We start from the raw sequence: 16,214 nt of genomic DNA on the forward strand, positions 1-16,214 counted from the left end.
GTCTGTCGGTTGCGGCTCGAGACATGTTGAAAATTCCCTCGCGCAATAAGGCCGTCGGTGCAAATGCAATCACCAAGGCGGTCATCTTGGTCCGTTTGGCCGACCCAAAGCTCAATAGGAACTCTGCTGATCCCCAGGTAGGTCGGAGGTCCTTCTCGAGGAACCCGATTCAGACCATTGAGTCTTGATGTGCCCAAGGTAAGCCAGGACACACCTCAACAACGGTCCAATTCATTAACCGCTCCCGACTTTCAGCCTCTGTTTGATGTTGCCGGCCACCCCATCATCTGGCACTGTCTCAAAGCCGTCTCCAAAGTGCCCGACATCAAAGAAGTCATCCTCATTGGCTATTACGACGAGAGTGTCTTCCGCGATTTCATCAAGGATTCCTCGAGAGAGTTCCCTAACATCAAGATCCAGTATTTACGAGAGTACCAAGCCCTTGGCACTGCTGGTGGCCTCTATCACTTCCGGGATGCCATTCTCAAGGGCAAACCGGATAGATTCTTCGTGTTCAACTCGGACGTCTGCAGTTCTTTCCCACTCGATGCCATGCTTAAGCTCTTCGAAGAGAAAGATGCCGAAGCCGTCATTCTGGGCACCCGAGTCAGCAATGATGCCGCCACCAACTTCGGATGCATTGTGTCCGACTCTCACTCCAAGCGCGTTCTACATTACGTGGAGAAGCCTGAAAGCCACATCTCGAACCTGATCAATTGTGGCGTGTACCTGTTTGCCACCGAATGCATCTTCCCTTCAATCAAAAGCGCCATCAAACGCAAGACTGAGCGACCACGAATGATTTCCTACCCATCCTCGGAGAATCTGGAGTCGTCCTTCGTGGCTGACCCCGAGGAAGACGGCGAAAAGAACGAGGTTCTACGTCTAGAGCAGGACATTTTGTCCGACCTGGCCGATAGCAACCGCTTCTTTGTCCACGAGACCAAGGACTTCTGGCGTCAGATCAAGACCGCCGGTTCGGCCGTTCCAGCTAACGCCTTGTATCTGCAAAAGGCTTTTCAATCTCAATCGGAGGAAATTGCACGACCCTCCGCTACCATCGTTCCTCCAGTGTTCATCCACCCCACTGCCGAAGTCGATCCTACGGCCAAGCTGGGTCCTAATGTTTCCGTTGGACCAAAAGCAGTGATTGGCGCAGGCGCACGTGTCAAAGAAGCGATTGTGCTCGAGGAAGCAGAAATCAAACACGATGCTTGTGTTCTCTACGCCATTATCGGCTGGAACAGTCGTGTTGGAGCATGGGCTAGGGTCGAGGGCACCCCTACCCCCGTCAGCAGCCATACCACGAGCATCATCAAGAACGGGGTCAAGGTGCAAAGTATCACGATCCTCGGCAAGGAGTGTGCAGTGGGTGACGAAGTTCGAGTTCAAAACTGCATTTGCCTGCCCTATAAGGAGTTGAAGCGTGATGTTGCGAACGAAGTCATTATGTGATTTGTATATCAATGGCGACGAGCCAGATTCATAGAGCGAGAAACTCAAAGTGAGCGCAGAATGCTATCTCTTAGGCGAGGAAACGGTGATAGAGAAAAAAGCCAGGCAGACAACTTTGTGACAATAGTTATTTTTCTAGAGAGAATCAAGATCAATATTCATCGAGGGACCGGTCGAACCTCGTTGCATCCGTGACTCGTTCTCGGGTATCCCATGGATTTGATCACCAATCCCAGAACTAGGCCCCCCATTCAGAGAGAAGGGCATCTGAGATATAAATGCAGCGTTGAGCCCCCACCCTCTTTCACCCAACTTCTACCTCTTCATTTCGTCCCTGAATCATGTCTTGTCTCCAAAGGTCGTGGACCGACATACTGGGGGTCCCTTTCACTCCGAGGTTGCGAATGCGCGAACGAACACCGTGTTTTCATCGTCCAGTCGGCGGAAATTTCGTCCGAAATGCCGAGGTATGCTCCCGGCTTGTTTGAAGTCGGACGTCGTCAAAATCTTGCTGCCTTCTCTTTTGCTCTACTATAATTACATTAAAGGAGGATTGAAGTCCATCTCCCCCTTCTTTTCAAGACTCGTGGTCAATTATCTTCATCACCCAGCCAGAAAGAAGAAGGATTCTTGCAGCAGATCGAAATGGCGTATACATTGACCCTCCCGGATGGCTATGGGTGAGTTCTGTTTGATCGTCTAATACCTCAGACTCGGGATCCAATCTGACAGGAATTTGAAAGCTACGTTGTTCTCGTTGCTCTGGGCCTGGTCCCAGTTCTATCATGGACTCAAGGCGCAGTGGTTACGACCATGAGAAGGGAAGCTCGCGTACCATATCCCAATGCCTATGCATCGGCCGAACAAGCAAAGGAAAACAAGGTGGCCTACAAGTTCAACTGTGCCCAGAGGTCTCACCACAATCTTTTGGAAAATATGCCCCAGACCATGCTCTACATACTTTTCAGCGGTTTGGAGTACCCCAAGGCGGCAGCCGGGGTAGGAGCTGCTTGGCTCATCTTTCGAATAATTTTTGCATGGGGATACATCACCAGTACGAAGGCCCATGGAGCGGGGAGGTTGTATGGAGGAGCATTTTGGCTGATGCAAGGGGGCCTTTGGGGAATGTCGATTGCCACTGCTCTGAAGATGTTGTGAAGTCGATGGCTTTGCCGAGGGGCTGTAAGGGAGCTCTGTAACCGCGGAAATGTGTCAATTGGCGGCTCTGAGAATAGTCGTGCAGATTCTTATTGTAGAGTATTCGGTCAATGGGATGGCTACCGTCGTGGGTAATTTTCGTTGGTGGAGTAAGCCGCACGTGATTCGGTCCATATGTTGCTCCGGGGGTTATTTAGCTAAACTTTACTAACGCGATCCCTAAAGCTTTAACTAAATACCACCTATCCTTTCAGGCGGACTTAGGGCCTCTTGCGCCCGGAGTCGCAAGCCCATAGTCACGTGCGTCAACCCCCACCGACGAAAATTACCCTTGATACCCACAGTAGAGTGCATTGAGTCATGCAAATTCCCCAATGTCAAAAATCAGGCACGAATTCATGAGTCAGAAATTTTCGCGATTTCACCACAATACAAAAAAACATCTCTCCCGCAATTGATGACTCGACGGCCTACCTGAACACCTGTTGTTCTTTAATCTCCTCCGATATCAGTATCTACGGTCTCACACAAGTATTCACACCATGGCGGACGCAACTACCTCCCTGGAGCAGGACGCTGCCAATCTCCACCTCGACGAGGTCACGGGCGAAAGAGTCTCCAAGTCTGAACTGAAGAAGAGACAGAAGCAAAGACAATTGGAAGAGAAGAAGAAGGAAAGGGCTGCGGCTGCTCCACCAAAGCCTGAGAAGAAGCCCAACAGCGCCGAAATGGACGAAAGCAGTCTCAGCCCCAATGTCCGTGTCCTCGTGCTCTAATGCCCTGCCCAAATTTGAATTCGTACTGATCTGTCTTTCCGCAGCAATACTTTGAAATCCGAAGTGGACGGATTAACCGTCTCCGAGAAACCAAAGCTCCTAACCCCTACCCTCACAAGTTCCAAGTCAACACGGACCTGAGCAAGTTCGTCAATGAATATGCCGATCTCAAGCCCGGTGAGCAGAAGAAGGACGTCGAGATCCGAGTCGCAGGTCGAGTTTACGTCAAGCGAGCAGCGGGCTCCAAGTTGGTTTTCTATGATATAAGAGGCAGCGGCACCAAGGTTCAGATCATGTGCCAGGCACAGGAGGTCAAGGGAGACGTCGGATTCGAGGCCCAACACGAGCATCTACGCAGAGGAGACATTGTCGGGGTTGTGGGCTACCCAGGTCGAACGGCACCCAAGAACCGACCCAATGAAGGAGAATTGTCCGTATTCGCACACGAAGTCATCCTCCTCACACCATGTCTGCATCAAATCCCCTCGGAACACTTTGGTCTGCAAGACGTCGAAACCCGCTTCCGTCAGCGTTACCTCGATCTCATCATGAATGACAAGTCGCGCAATGTCCTCCTCACCCGAGCCAAGATCGTCTCCTATATCCGCCGTTACTTCGATTCCAACGGTTTCGTCGAGGTCGAAACGCCCATGATGAACTCTATTGCTGGTGGTGCCACGGCAAAGCCCTTCATCACACACATCAACGAATACGATACGGACATGTTCATGCGGATCGCTCCGGAATTGTACCTCAAGATGCTCGTGGTAGGTGGCATTGAGCGAGTCTACGAGCTTGGAAAGCAATTCCGCAACGAGGGCGCCGATCTCACACATAATCCCGAATTCACGACATGCGAGTTCTACGAAGCCTACGCTGACGTCTATGACGTGATGAATCGTACGGAGGAGCTTATATCCGGCCTCGTGCAGGAGGTCACTGGCGGACACAAGACGACCTTCCATACGCAACACGGCGAGACATACGACGTCGACTGGTCACGTCCATGGAAGCGCGTCGACATGATCCCAGCCCTCGAGGAAGCCACCGGCGAAAAGTTCCCACCGGGCGACCAACTCCATACCGCAGAGGCGAATGGGTTCTTCAAGCGCGTTTTGAAGAAGTGCAATGTCACGTGCCCACCCCCCGAGACCAACGCCCGCATGCTCGACAAGTTGGTCGGCGAATTCATTGAAGAGAAGTGCATCAATCCGACCTTCATCACAGGGCACCCTCAAATGATGTCGCCGCTGGCCAAGTATCACCGCTCTCTCCCGGGAATCTGTGAACGGTTCGAGGCATTTGTGTGCAAGAAGGAAATAGTGAACGCGTACACCGAGTTGAACGACCCATTCGATCAGCGATTACGGTTCGAAGAGCAAGCGCGCCAGAAAGCCCAAGGAGACGACGAAGCGCAAATGATTGACGAGAATTTCTGCACGAGTCTCGAATTCGGTCTCCCCCCGACGGGTGGTTGGGGTATGGGCATCGATCGCATGGCCATGTTTTTGACGGACAACTACACTATTCGCGAAGTGTTGGCGTTCCCGTTCATGAAGGAGGAGAAGGTTCCCGCTGGCAAGGAAAAGGAGACGGCGGCGGAGGTCGTAGGTATCAAGCCCTTGCCTGAGGAGGGGATAGGTAAGTTTTACAACATGCTTCCGAATTCGGCCTGGACGGTTGAATTGGATTTGCTGACAAAGTGAATAGCGCATAAGTAAGCGACGATGACCCCGCCAGATTCGAAAATCGAGGGAAGTTATAAGCAGAAGAGACGACACGATGTCTGACGTCTTTATGAATTATTTGGCCAAAAGAAAGAGATGCAATAAGAACAGCAGACCGGTGTTGGCAGATGGGCGATTTAACATGAACTCGCGTCAATAGATGGAGCATCAGAAAACTCTTGTGGAGAAATGGAGAGAGAAGGCGGACGCAAGAAATACCCTGTTTCTTTCTCCTTACTGCATGCTCTGAGTGTTCGAGTTAGCTGGTTATTTGTAAAGAGCCAGTGAATGAGAGCTGCAGTGCAATATGTTACTGGTTATGCGCCAATGTCTTGCTTTCAAAATTCGAAGAGAACTCAGAGTGGATCAGAACTGTGCCGGACTTGAAAACTAGACTGGGGGAAAGAGTGTTCCCCCCCAAAAAGAAAAACCCCCTTCCCTTTACTGGAACGAGCTGAACCTCGAAGGTTGAATTGGAGATTTGATATACGATCTCTCTTTTCCCTTTCCTGTCCCCCGAGTTAAAAAAATCCATCCATCCATATCAGCCTCCTTTAAGGCCCAGACTTATAAGGCTGAATGGTGGCCCAGTTGTGGTCTGGTACATATAATATACAGAAACCGTGCGACCATGGCTATAACGGCGAAAACAACGTGAGGGTCATCTCATCTCGTGACGTTCATCGATTGTCTCTGTTTCTGGAGAAAATGGCTATTTTGACTTGCCGAACTCCGTGTTGATATCTTGCGAAGACTCGTGCAGTTGCTTGTGGTCTCGCACCGACTTTTGCGCGTCCATCGTTAACCCCATCATCATCAATCCAAGCGCAGTAACAGCGGATGCCATACTAGCAGGGAGCACGGTTCTCGTCTCGGTGGCAGCACCGGAGTGTTTCCAAGACGCTTCCAACGTCCCTGCTGCACCCTGCCGACCCCGCCCAACACTGCCGATGCTACTGACATGAGCTTGAGCCCTTTGGGCTAAAATCCTCGCAGCCTGCTTGGGGAACCAGACACGACTTCCCAGAACAATCGTCCAGGTCAGCAGGGCAAGACTACCTGCTTGATGCGCGCTCGCGAGGCCCGTGGGGACCAGGTACAAGAGTGTAGATATGCCGAGGATGACTTGTAGCCCGACGAAACCGACGACGCCGTGGACGCCACGTCTCGCGGCGGGCGGGAGGACTTTTTGCATTGTCCCGGTGCGCGAGAATGCCCAGAGCGCCATGACTGCGGTGAATGTTGTGGTGGCGAGGATGCGGTGGTCGAGCTGTACAAGACTCGGGTTCTCGAGCATGTTCCGCCACCACAGGTCGCTATGGTCGGGGTTTCGGCTGTAGAATTGATCCCAGAGCTCGCTTTTGGGCGGCGTCAGACCGAGTCCCATGAAGGGGAACTCGTTGTAGATGAGTCCGGCGTCTAGTCCAGCAACGAGTCCACCAGACATGGCGGTAATGTAGACGAGGCCGGCGAGCAGGGAGACGGAGCGTTTGAAGGTACGGAGGGCGGGGTTGCGGAGGGCGTTGAGCGTCGAGGCTGCGGTACTAGCGGGCAAAGACAAGATCTTGTTCGTGCGCAGGATGTCGAGTCCGTTCCAGAGCATGGCGAGGTAGCAAATAAAGGCTGTGCCTAGATGGGCAGTGAGTCGGTACTGAGAGACGCGCGGATGCGAGCCCGGCGCGAACAAATCGTCTTTCAATCCGGATTTCACCATCCACCACCCAATGAAGCCTTGAAAACCGATCAAGCCTGCGATACCTAGCAGTCGGCCAGCCATCGAGCGCGAGACTCGTTTTCTAGCGATAAAATACGCGGCTGGGAGCACGAAGCTGAGTCCTATGAAGCGTCCCCAGAGTCGATGGATCCATTCCATCCAGTAGATGGATTTAAACTCTTCGAGAGTCATGCGCGAGTTCAGCATGTGGAACTCCGGACTCGAGCGGTATTTAGCGAATTCTGATTCCCAGTCTGCGTCAGACATGGGCGGAAGAGAACCTGTGACGGGTTTCCATTCTGTGATGCTCAGCCTGATCATCATGGGAATGTACAAGTCAGTTTCCTTGCTTGGTCTGCGATGGCTTATTTTTCCGGTCTGTGGGACTTGGTTCTGGGAAAACGGCCCAATTACGTACCCTGACTCTGTGAGCCTCGTGAGGCCACCAAATACCACGATCCCGAAGACGCTCGCCGCGCTCCCGAGAAGCCAGAAGGCCACTATATTTGATGATGTATCAGGGAAGAACGAACGCTTGCCCTGAGTCTCGTTCCTGCTCTTGTCTCCCGCTTCTCCGCTTTCAGTTTCCTTCGCAGGGGCCTGCACATCTGCCTCTGCCGAGGCCGTAGCTCTTGCTCGCGCGGAGGCAGAAAATGCCCGAATGAATTGATTCGGTGCATTGATCCTCACGATCGCATGCCCACTCGTACGACAGGGAGAGAACACCGTCGACGTTTGAGATTGTCGTATGGATCTATTTGGGAGTGTGCTGAGGCGTCGAACACGTACAATCGGCTCGCTTCTTGTCTTCGTCTTTGGCTTGGAGATCTTAGGCACCTGGCCGAATAGAGAGCTCTGTCGGCGACTGCTGCAGTCGAAGAATCTCCTCGACAAACCCGGTGCAGCCTCACGGAGGGCTCGAGTGAAGGAAAACATCGGCAGCATCGTGGGAATGACGCTACAGCGATAGTGTTGCTACAGAACAAGACAAGAAAGGTATGAAATCCCCCCAAGTCTTGTGTCCATTGAAATGATCAATCGAGCATTCCGAGTCGACGGGAGGAATCTGACCAATCAGGGAAGGCTCAGAAATATTTCACGTTTCTCCGAAAGGGATTAGATCACACCACTGCTATAAATTAACACACAAGAGTGCATAATGGAAAGCAAGATATTGCGACATTTTTGTTACAGAATCTAGCTACTATCATCATTATGTTCGTCGTCATGAGCCCAACCGAGAAAATTAGCAGGATCAATCAATAATGGTCTAATATATCATCTACACCACTGCCCTGCCGTTGGGGTGGTGGTCGATCTCGCGGATAGGACAAATTAGGCTGTCCTATTTGTCTGTAAGGAGTGTAACTTCGTGTTGGCTCATTGACGCTACGAATTGTAGCACTGGGTGGGATCGAAGATGCCGGGGTCATGGACCTTGGCTCTGCGGGATGTGGAACATATCCAGGAGAGGATGTGTTGATTTTCTGTAATGTTGGACCTCCAGTCGGTGTCATAGATCTGGGACCAGTTCCATGAGATGTGGGCGGCCTTTCTGGTGGACCTCGAGCGGGAGTTTGTGATCTGAGGTTGGGGCCTGGTAACGGAGAGTTTCGGCCTCTTTCTTCAGGAATGCCGGGAAAAGATGGACCAAGTGCGGCAGCTGGTGTACGGCGACCCATTGATTCAGTTGGGCTGTCAAAATTGGGTCCAGACCACGAAGGCGGTTTTGTTGATGATGTCGAGCTTCGATCATCCGGATAAGGAAGGGCAGAGCTGTTGTCGGAAGGATACCTTGGACGCGAGGTGTTTGACGTGCTTGTCCCAGGCCTTGGAAGGGAATCCATCTGATAAGCTCCAGGTCCATTTCGATCTCCTTGTGCCGTTCCTGGTCGAGGAAGAGCAGGACTAAACGAACGCTGAGAAAATTGGGAAAGACCGGTCATGCTGCGATTGGGCATTGGTTTACCGTACCATGGTCCATTCGGTTCGGATACAGGTGTCTGCGCTCGATCGGGAGTGTAGCCCATTTCGCCTGCAGAACTCATCAAGGGAGCGTTCGAGGTGTAGCTTGACCATGACGCTGCAGATCCGTGTGTCGCGGTTCGCGCTGGCATAGGTGGACGAGTCGAAACATCAGGTAACGTAGGAACAGCGTCATCGGCGTCCTTGCCCGTCCCGGGCTGAGATGTGTACTCGGGAAGAGTTGTCATTGTCGTTTGTCGAGATAGACCCGCGAGAGAATCAACTTCGGAAGTGCTGATGTTCGGTAAGGTTGGCTGTTTCTTGATCTCCAACCCTTCACGAGCAGCTCTTGCCTCTTCTCGGGCTCGAAGTTGATTTTCCTTCTTCAATGCTTTATCAACCTTGACTTTGACAATTCTTTCCATCCTTCGATTAATCTTCTTTCGACAGTAGCTGGTCAGGCCACCATCATCACTCGGGATGTGGTGCCAGAGGAATAGAAGGTACAAAATGATCGAAATAATGAGACTGAGGACTGAGATGACCCAAATGAACAAAGTCCAAAGCATGCCAAAAAGAATGACAGCTTGCAGGTGATTTTCATCCGCAAGGACTCCGATATTGACAAAAAATTGGACCACGGGAGAATGGCCGTCCTCAGGCGCATTTTCGCCTTCCGGTATCAATTTCAACTTCATGACGGAATAGAGTGTGATGGCGTTAATGACTTGTCGGGGGCCTTCAGCAAAGACAATTCGCAGCCACGCTTCAAAGGAAAAGTAGGTGAAGAGGGCCACGTAATCCGCTCCCTTTCGGCTTTTTGTCAACTCGGCAAAAACCAGGAAACGCTTCCATCCTCGTGCTTTACCCCATCGGATAGACTGTACACGGACGGCCAACGGGTCAAGATAGCTTTTGGCGACGCCACCTTGTCGCATGACTCTAATCGCACGTATCCATCGATAGACAAGCAGCACAAACGACAGGATGATACATCCTGCAAATATCCATCGTGAGATATACAAGGGAATCTCGGGTTTGATCTGACCGGCCCATCGATCGAATGCGAGCAAATTGATGGCTGTGAAAGAATCGACCGCATAGACGGAGATGGAGACGACAAGCATCACAAGGAGGTAGCCATAAGCGAATGGTGTCCAGCACGAAGAGGACTTGAAGTCGTCAAGATTCTGCAGGTCATGTGAGATCAAGTAGTCGCTTCATGTCCGAGGTACGTACAATGTATTCCCATTTTTGCTCACGACTTAAGTCACCGAACTTTTCTCGTTCACCACCACAGCAGCCCATGATGGCAACTTATAGGATAGACGGGGTATAATTTGTTGAGTGTGCTGCAACCCGGCAGCGGTTGATAAGAAAGGGTATTAAAGAGAGGCAAGCCTAATGCGTGGCCGGTCTTCGCAGGCGGTTGTGGTGTGTAGCACGGCGCAGCCGATGGTCAGGTCAACAAGAGCCCAGCTCAAGTGCCTCAAAGTTGAGACCTTTGGTCTTGTACGGCTTTATTGCATCGCTTCCGGAGAGGATTCGTAGGTTCTTCTCGAGACGGCACGACGGCGATGACTTGTCGATATCTGGCAAACAATCCCTCCACCTTTTCTTTTTAGGGATTATACAACCGTGGCAGATAGCCAAAAGCGTGGTTCGAGTTGGACAAGCCTTCAACTGATGCTTGACTGCCGATAGACAAATCGCAGAGGACAAAGGAGGACTGCGTGAAAAGAGTAGACTTGGACTGCAGGTGGACCAAGCGGTACGAAAGGAGAACAATGACGCAAAGAGAGCGTGGAAGAGGGATTGTGCGTGTTGGTGAATCAGTAACGAGAGGCTTTGATGCAACAACTGTAAGGAGTGTGGATGGTTCAGCACTGGAATGGACAGGAGAATGAGTGCGAAGACTGAATTGGGAATTTGAAGTGAGACTGACCAAACAGGAGCAGCGCGACGGAAGCTCCTTATGCCGCGAAATCTCAAACAGAGCTAAGCACGTACAGGTTTAGGCTTGACCCATTAACATGGCCAATCCCGGAAGCGCCTCCTTGGCAGCTAATCAAAGTGCACCATTCGAACCCACCGGCCCCCCCATCCTCAGACCCTCAAACACGTCCCTTGCACCAGGCTTGGCCTTCCAATGGGGCCATCTCACAAAAGACGTCAGTCAGTGGTCTATCTCTCTGCAGTGAGTAGCACATTGCTCAAACAGGTCACGGCCGTTTTAGATGGGACTGATTGACTGATCTGTGTGCATATTCAGATCCATTATGATGAATCTATGGTCGTTTTGCTGTACAGGCTTCTGTTGTATGCGCTCGGACTTACCGCCGACCTCCAACGCCGTCGTCTAATGCCAGTGAACAATCAACCTCAATGCTATGCAATCCATTTCCTACTAAGCAGTCTTCCATTCATGCTTGCCCTTACCGCCAGCTCTGCCACCGAAGCCCCAGCCGATCTGGTTGGCGACGTGGATTTCAACAGCGAGATCTTCGGCGAAAGCCCAGACTAGACCCGGATTCTTTTGGAAGTATCGGCCGACGAAGACAGCATCCACACCTGATTCAACGATCTCTTGGGCCAGATTGCCGTTGGTGATGGAGCCCACGGCAGTGACCGCCAATGAGTCGCCTGTCTTTTCTTTGACCACCCTGGAGAATGGAGCTTGATAGCCCGGGCCGGCCTTGATCGTCTGAGACGGATGGATGCCAGCTGAGCTAGTATCCAGCAGGTCAACTCCCAAGTCTCTCAAGATCGGGGCGAGCTGGACGGTGTCTTCAATGGTCCAGCTCTCGGGGAACTCGTCTTGTCCTTTGAGCCAATCGTCGGCACTGATTCGGAAGAAGAGTGGCATTTCCTGGGGGATGACGGCTCGGACGGCTTCCACGGCCTCGCGGGCAAATCTGGTCCTGTTTGCAAACGAACCGCCATACTGATCAGTTCGCTTGTTGCTGACAGGGCTCAAGAATTCGTGGAGAAGATAGCCGTGTGCGCCGTGGATTTCAATAACATCGAAGCCAACTGCCACCGCTCTCTCTGCTGCGGCGGCAAATGCATCCTCAATTCTCTTGATTCCCTCAACCGTGAGGGCATTGGGATGTGGGTAAGTAGATTGAAAAGCGATGGCACTGGGTGCTAGTGTCTGGTTCGGCCAGCCATTGGCCTCCTTTTGAGCAGTATCACCCAAACTCAACCATGGTGCAACAGTGCTAGCCTTGCGACCAGCGTGGCCCAACTGGATGCCGATCTTTTGACCTTGGCTGTGCGCAAACTCGACGATTCTCTTCAGAGGGCCCATCTGGCCATCCTCCCAGAGACCACTGTCTTCAGGTGTGATTCGACCTTCTGGTGTAACTGACGTGGCTTCCACCATGGTGAGACCAGGTCCGCGCTGAATGATCCCACCGAGGTGAGTCAAGTGCCAATCAGTCAGATAACCATTTTGAGCCGAGTATTGGCAGAGAGGGGAGAGGAAGATGCGGTTTTGGAAGGTGACCCCACGGATTGTAAGAGGCTGGAAAAGTTTGGGGATAGCGTGGCCATCAGATTGAGGGCTTTTTGCTGTGCCGGCTGGCGGGAGCTGAGCTGGGGTAAAGTACGAGATGCCGGGGGCAGCCTTGTTGACGATGAGGGGCTTTCCTTCAATGGAACCCATTGTGGAGTTTTGATGTTTGGAGATTTTGATATCGAGGAATTCTGGGACGGCTATAGAGAGAGGTTCTTCCGGGCTCGCCGACGAGTTGTGTGGTGAGTTTGAACTCTTGCTCGATGGTGAATGATGAACAAGACATTTCGAAATGATGACTGAGTAGGATATTTATCTTGATTTCTTGGTCTACTAAACGTACTTTCGCGTCCTCCAGACGCGCTTTGAAATCAAGCATCAGTGTATACTGCACCATTGATCGACGTTGGTGCTCGCCTCGTACTTGAATCATGTCACGGTTGAGGATGGCGGCCAATGCCGGGCCACAGGCCCGGAAATCGACCTCCGGGAGGCGACATGGGAACCAAAAAGTCTGTTGTCGCAAAGGGTGGCGAAACGACAACGTGTTCGAATTCCCAATGTACTCATAGAAGTTGCTTGATAATTTACTCTTCGTCCACAAGTCAGATTATTCAAATCTCAACATTACCGGTCGGGCTCCTTTCCTCTTCTGCAACGTCTTCGTCGCTTATTTCGCCCGTTTCTCGTTAGTGGATCCGACTTTTCACCCTCATACCATCAACACCTCGGCCTTTTCTCGGGGAGTCCGACATCACCGAAACATGGGGCCTCTCGTTGCATCCGGGCATCAAAGGTTTCTGGAAACGGTAGTGAGAGCAAGGAGGAGATACCAACCACACTTGCAACCAGTGTTACTATATTACAAATATCTCAAGATATTCCTCCTTCGGGACCGATTTTGAGTATCAATGTATCAATTCCGTTGCCCGGGTCATCATCCATGGCCAAGAGTGAGAATGCATGAACCGTCATCGCTTCAAACTAAATATTTCCAATCACAACCATATATCTTAAATTGCCGTGTTTGGAGGTTTTGGTAGTGTCACAGTCCCCAATTCCGTCATCAAGGTGCATCTGGCTACTCTTCCAACCCCAGCTCTTACTCACATCGAACCTATCTGGCGCGCTTTCGTAAATGCTCAGGAGCCGTCCAGCTTTGCTCGGTGAATAGATCTTGAAATAAGTTTGGATTGTCGGCCGAGGGTCCATGTACGGAGGCATGGCTGAAACGTTGAACTTTCTATTCGTCCGCACCAGCTCTTCATCTTCCCCGTCTTCGTCCAGCATCCGCGCACCGGGAGGCCAAATTTCGCCGGAGGCTGGCCGTGCCGTTGCCGGAGTCGGCGAAGTCTTTTGTGTCTGTGGTGGCTCTCCTAAGCGCCGCGTGGATATGGAGCTTTCACCCTCATGATCCTGGGGGTTTGCAATGTCATAGTCATTTGTTGATTCCGTAGATTCATCCTCCCGTTCAGCCTCTGATCCTCGGGCCGCCTCGTCCACCCTCCAATTCTGGTTTCGCCGTTCGCTCTTTCGAAGTAGCATCTCACGTTCCAGCTGTCCAATGCGGTCGTCGACAGACGCAGGTATAAATTGTGCCAGGGGACCATCATTGGGGGTTTTGTCTTTGGCACGATGCAAGTACATACTCAACTGCTGGATTTTGGAATGGTTGACGCGCTGAATATACAGATTCCACATACTGCCGGCATACCATACAGTGTGTGAGTAGACTCGCTTCCCCTCCTTGAGAGTCCTGGGGTTGGGAAACTCAGCGGAAAAGCGGAACGGCGGATAGTAGCTATAACGAGCCCCCGAAGTGGGCGAATAACCTCGCGAAGGCTGTCTTCTGCTTTCGATCACATTTCCCGTGTTGAAGTCGAGAGCCCAGGCGACGTCGGTGGGCTCCAGACTGGCTGATAGCCTGGCTGCGTGCGTGCTCCATTCCGCGATGCTGGTGGAATTTGCCGCCAGACACGCTTCTCGAGTGCCTCCCATGACACAGGACACATCGTGGCTAGGGATCCAAAACTTTCGGGGCTTACCATTGCCATCCCATGACCTAGACGCCATATCCTGAGGAACTTCATTGGAAGACCCCTGGTGATGTCCTCGCAACTTTCCTTTATTGTCCCCCCCAGCTTGACCTGCCTCGTGTTCAGTGTCATCACAATCCTCAGCTTCTTCACTCAAACCGAGTTCAATGTCGGTTGGCCGGGCGTTGAGCACCTTTTGTCGAAGTTCCATTGACATCCACAAGGCATCAGATATCACCTTTTCCGGAAGCACGGGAACTCCGACGATGTCTCTCTGCGACCGAATCTGCTGCAATTGTTCGAATCGCAAGTGTACATAATGAATTCCTTCGTCGAGCAAAACCAACAACGGCGCGATCTCGGGTGAGGTGTATAGAGCAATCCAGGCTTCATCCTTTTCCGACACATACCTATAGTTGCTAGCTATTCTACAAGGTGTGTCAACTCGTACGGCAAAGAATCGAAGACCGCTTGGCTCCGGACAAAGGTATCGGCCGCCAGGCGATACAAGTCCGGCCTCGACGGCTTTGGCCCGCAAACGCCGATTTAACAGCTTTAGTGCAAGATACCACCGGTCCCATTCACCGGGGATGAAGAACGGATCGCCTCCAACAATCTCACGGACAATTTCGGCGGGGATCTCATCCCAGTATTCGTACGGCATTTCCCAACCTTCCCTGCAAAGCATGGCTTTGGCAGAAGAGAGAATGCGCTCACCAGCCTTTCCATAGTAATTGTTTGTCACAAGCTTGATCAGACTATGCAGTGTGGCAGGCTGCATCTGGCGAAGGATGGATTCGACACAAGAGTCGATCAAATCGGGCATGTCTAACCAACAAGCGGCCGCAAACAGTCCGATGGCTTCCTCCTCTTCCTCGACTGGAAATTGCCTGCCATAAATTCTCTTCAAAGCCAGCTCAAAGGCGTTCTTCGTAATATTCGGATCAATCTCTTCAGGCGCAATCCTCATTTCTTTCGCCACACTCTCTGCCCATGCGCCGGAGAAGGCCGAGGAGAAGTATGGAACCCGATCGAGGAGCAATTTGTGAAGTCTGTAGCCTTGACCAAACGCATAGACCGTGATGTCTGAGTGGCGGCCTTCCTCGAAGCCATGGTGGAAAAGATGCCCCGCCAATGTCGATGTGTCACCTAAACTTCGACCAACACCGCACATGGGCCGAATGTGCGAAGGGCCCCTCGAAATGGGGCCAGGACTTGTTCGATCACTTGTGATAAATAGTCGGGCCGGGCCTGCAGAGGTGTTGGCGGATGTGGCATCGAAAGGATTGTTGACTGCATTTGTCGTGGGGTCATCGACGTCTTTTTCTAGATTGAGGACAGGATGTTTAATGTTGACTACCGGCGGGGATGAGGACGGCGTGATGTCTCCTGCTCGCGTGTTGCTCCGCCGGTTCCCACCGGCACTAGTCAAAGCGGCCAAAGGACCAGAGGTGCTCGAGGAGGCTGCAGCGCTGAGCGAGGCCAGGGCCGTGTTTGCTGAGACTGAGGCAGTAGGTGGACCCGATACGAAGATTGATCGTAAGGGAGGCTCGAAAGTGGCCGCTGGAAGGCCTTGGTCTCCGTAGTTCAGTGCAGGGACTTGACTTGCAGATGCAGTTCTTCGTTGCGGGAAAGATCTGGAAGTTGGCTGTTGAAGCGGTGATCTGACAATGCCTGAGCTGGAAGGATCAACGAGGTATTGGGGCGATTGAGCAGGAGATGACACATTACTTTGATTCGTCCAGGTAGTCCTGTCAATCTCTGGGTTCGATGTCGAGGCATCATATCGCTCAAGCAGGCCATCCAAATCATCTCTGGGAGGACTCCAGCAAGAGAAGTGCTCTTGATCCATTCACGCGAAAGTGG

At 51.9% G+C, this 16,214-nt stretch overlaps 7 protein-coding genes across 7 annotated transcripts; 3 read left to right on the forward strand and 4 right to left on the reverse strand.

Annotated features, from left to right (window-relative positions):
- Positions 1-23: 23 nt before the first annotated feature.
- Z518_04025 (uncharacterized protein) lies at positions 24-1,455 on the forward strand (the record flags this gene model as incomplete). The annotated part of the gene is made up of 3 exons (XM_013417733.1): positions 24-89; positions 142-198; positions 256-1,455. 3 exons carry the CDS (start codon positions 24-26, stop codon positions 1,453-1,455), a joined length of 1,323 nt encoding a protein of 440 aa, XP_013273187.1.
- A 645-nt stretch (positions 1,456-2,100) lies between these two features.
- Positions 2,101-2,613, forward strand: Z518_04026 (uncharacterized protein; the record flags this gene model as incomplete). The annotated part of the gene is made up of 2 exons (XM_013417734.1): positions 2,101-2,135; positions 2,199-2,613. 2 exons carry the CDS (start codon positions 2,101-2,103, stop codon positions 2,611-2,613), a joined length of 450 nt encoding a protein of 149 aa, XP_013273188.1.
- Positions 2,614-3,155: 542 nt separating this feature from the next.
- Positions 3,156-5,095, forward strand: Z518_04027 (lysine-tRNA ligase; the record flags this gene model as incomplete). Its single annotated transcript, XM_013417735.1, has 2 exons — positions 3,156-3,368; positions 3,434-5,095. The coding sequence occupies 2 exons, from the start codon at positions 3,156-3,158 to the stop codon at positions 5,093-5,095; spliced, it is 1,875 nt and encodes a 624-aa protein (XP_013273189.1).
- Positions 5,096-5,828: 733 nt separating this feature from the next.
- Positions 5,829-7,775, reverse strand: Z518_04028 (uncharacterized protein; the record flags this gene model as incomplete). Its single annotated transcript, XM_013417736.1, has 2 exons — positions 5,829-7,185; positions 7,249-7,775. The coding sequence occupies 2 exons, from the start codon at positions 7,773-7,775 to the stop codon at positions 5,829-5,831; spliced, it is 1,884 nt and encodes a 627-aa protein (XP_013273190.1).
- A 314-nt stretch (positions 7,776-8,089) lies between these two features.
- Positions 8,090-10,103, reverse strand: Z518_04029 (uncharacterized protein; the record flags this gene model as incomplete). Its single annotated transcript, XM_013417737.1, has 2 exons — positions 8,090-9,985; positions 10,035-10,103. 2 exons carry the CDS (start codon positions 10,101-10,103, stop codon positions 8,090-8,092), a joined length of 1,965 nt encoding a protein of 654 aa, XP_013273191.1.
- Positions 10,104-11,202: 1,099 nt separating this feature from the next.
- On the reverse strand, positions 11,203-12,462 carry Z518_04030 (uncharacterized protein; the record flags this gene model as incomplete). Its single annotated transcript, XM_013417738.1, has 1 exon — positions 11,203-12,462. One exon carries the CDS (start codon positions 12,460-12,462, stop codon positions 11,203-11,205), a length of 1,260 nt encoding a protein of 419 aa, XP_013273192.1.
- Positions 12,463-13,296: 834 nt separating this feature from the next.
- On the reverse strand, positions 13,297-16,200 carry Z518_04031 (uncharacterized protein; the record flags this gene model as incomplete). Its single annotated transcript, XM_013417739.1, has 1 exon — positions 13,297-16,200. One exon carries the CDS (start codon positions 16,198-16,200, stop codon positions 13,297-13,299), a length of 2,904 nt encoding a protein of 967 aa, XP_013273193.1.
- Between the last annotated feature and the right edge of the window lie 14 nt (positions 16,201-16,214).

The sequence above is a fragment of the Rhinocladiella mackenziei genome, assembly GCF_000835555.1.
Source record: "Rhinocladiella mackenziei CBS 650.93 unplaced genomic scaffold supercont1.3, whole genome shotgun sequence".
Taxonomy (NCBI): Eukaryota; Fungi; Ascomycota; class Eurotiomycetes; order Chaetothyriales; family Herpotrichiellaceae; genus Rhinocladiella; species Rhinocladiella mackenziei.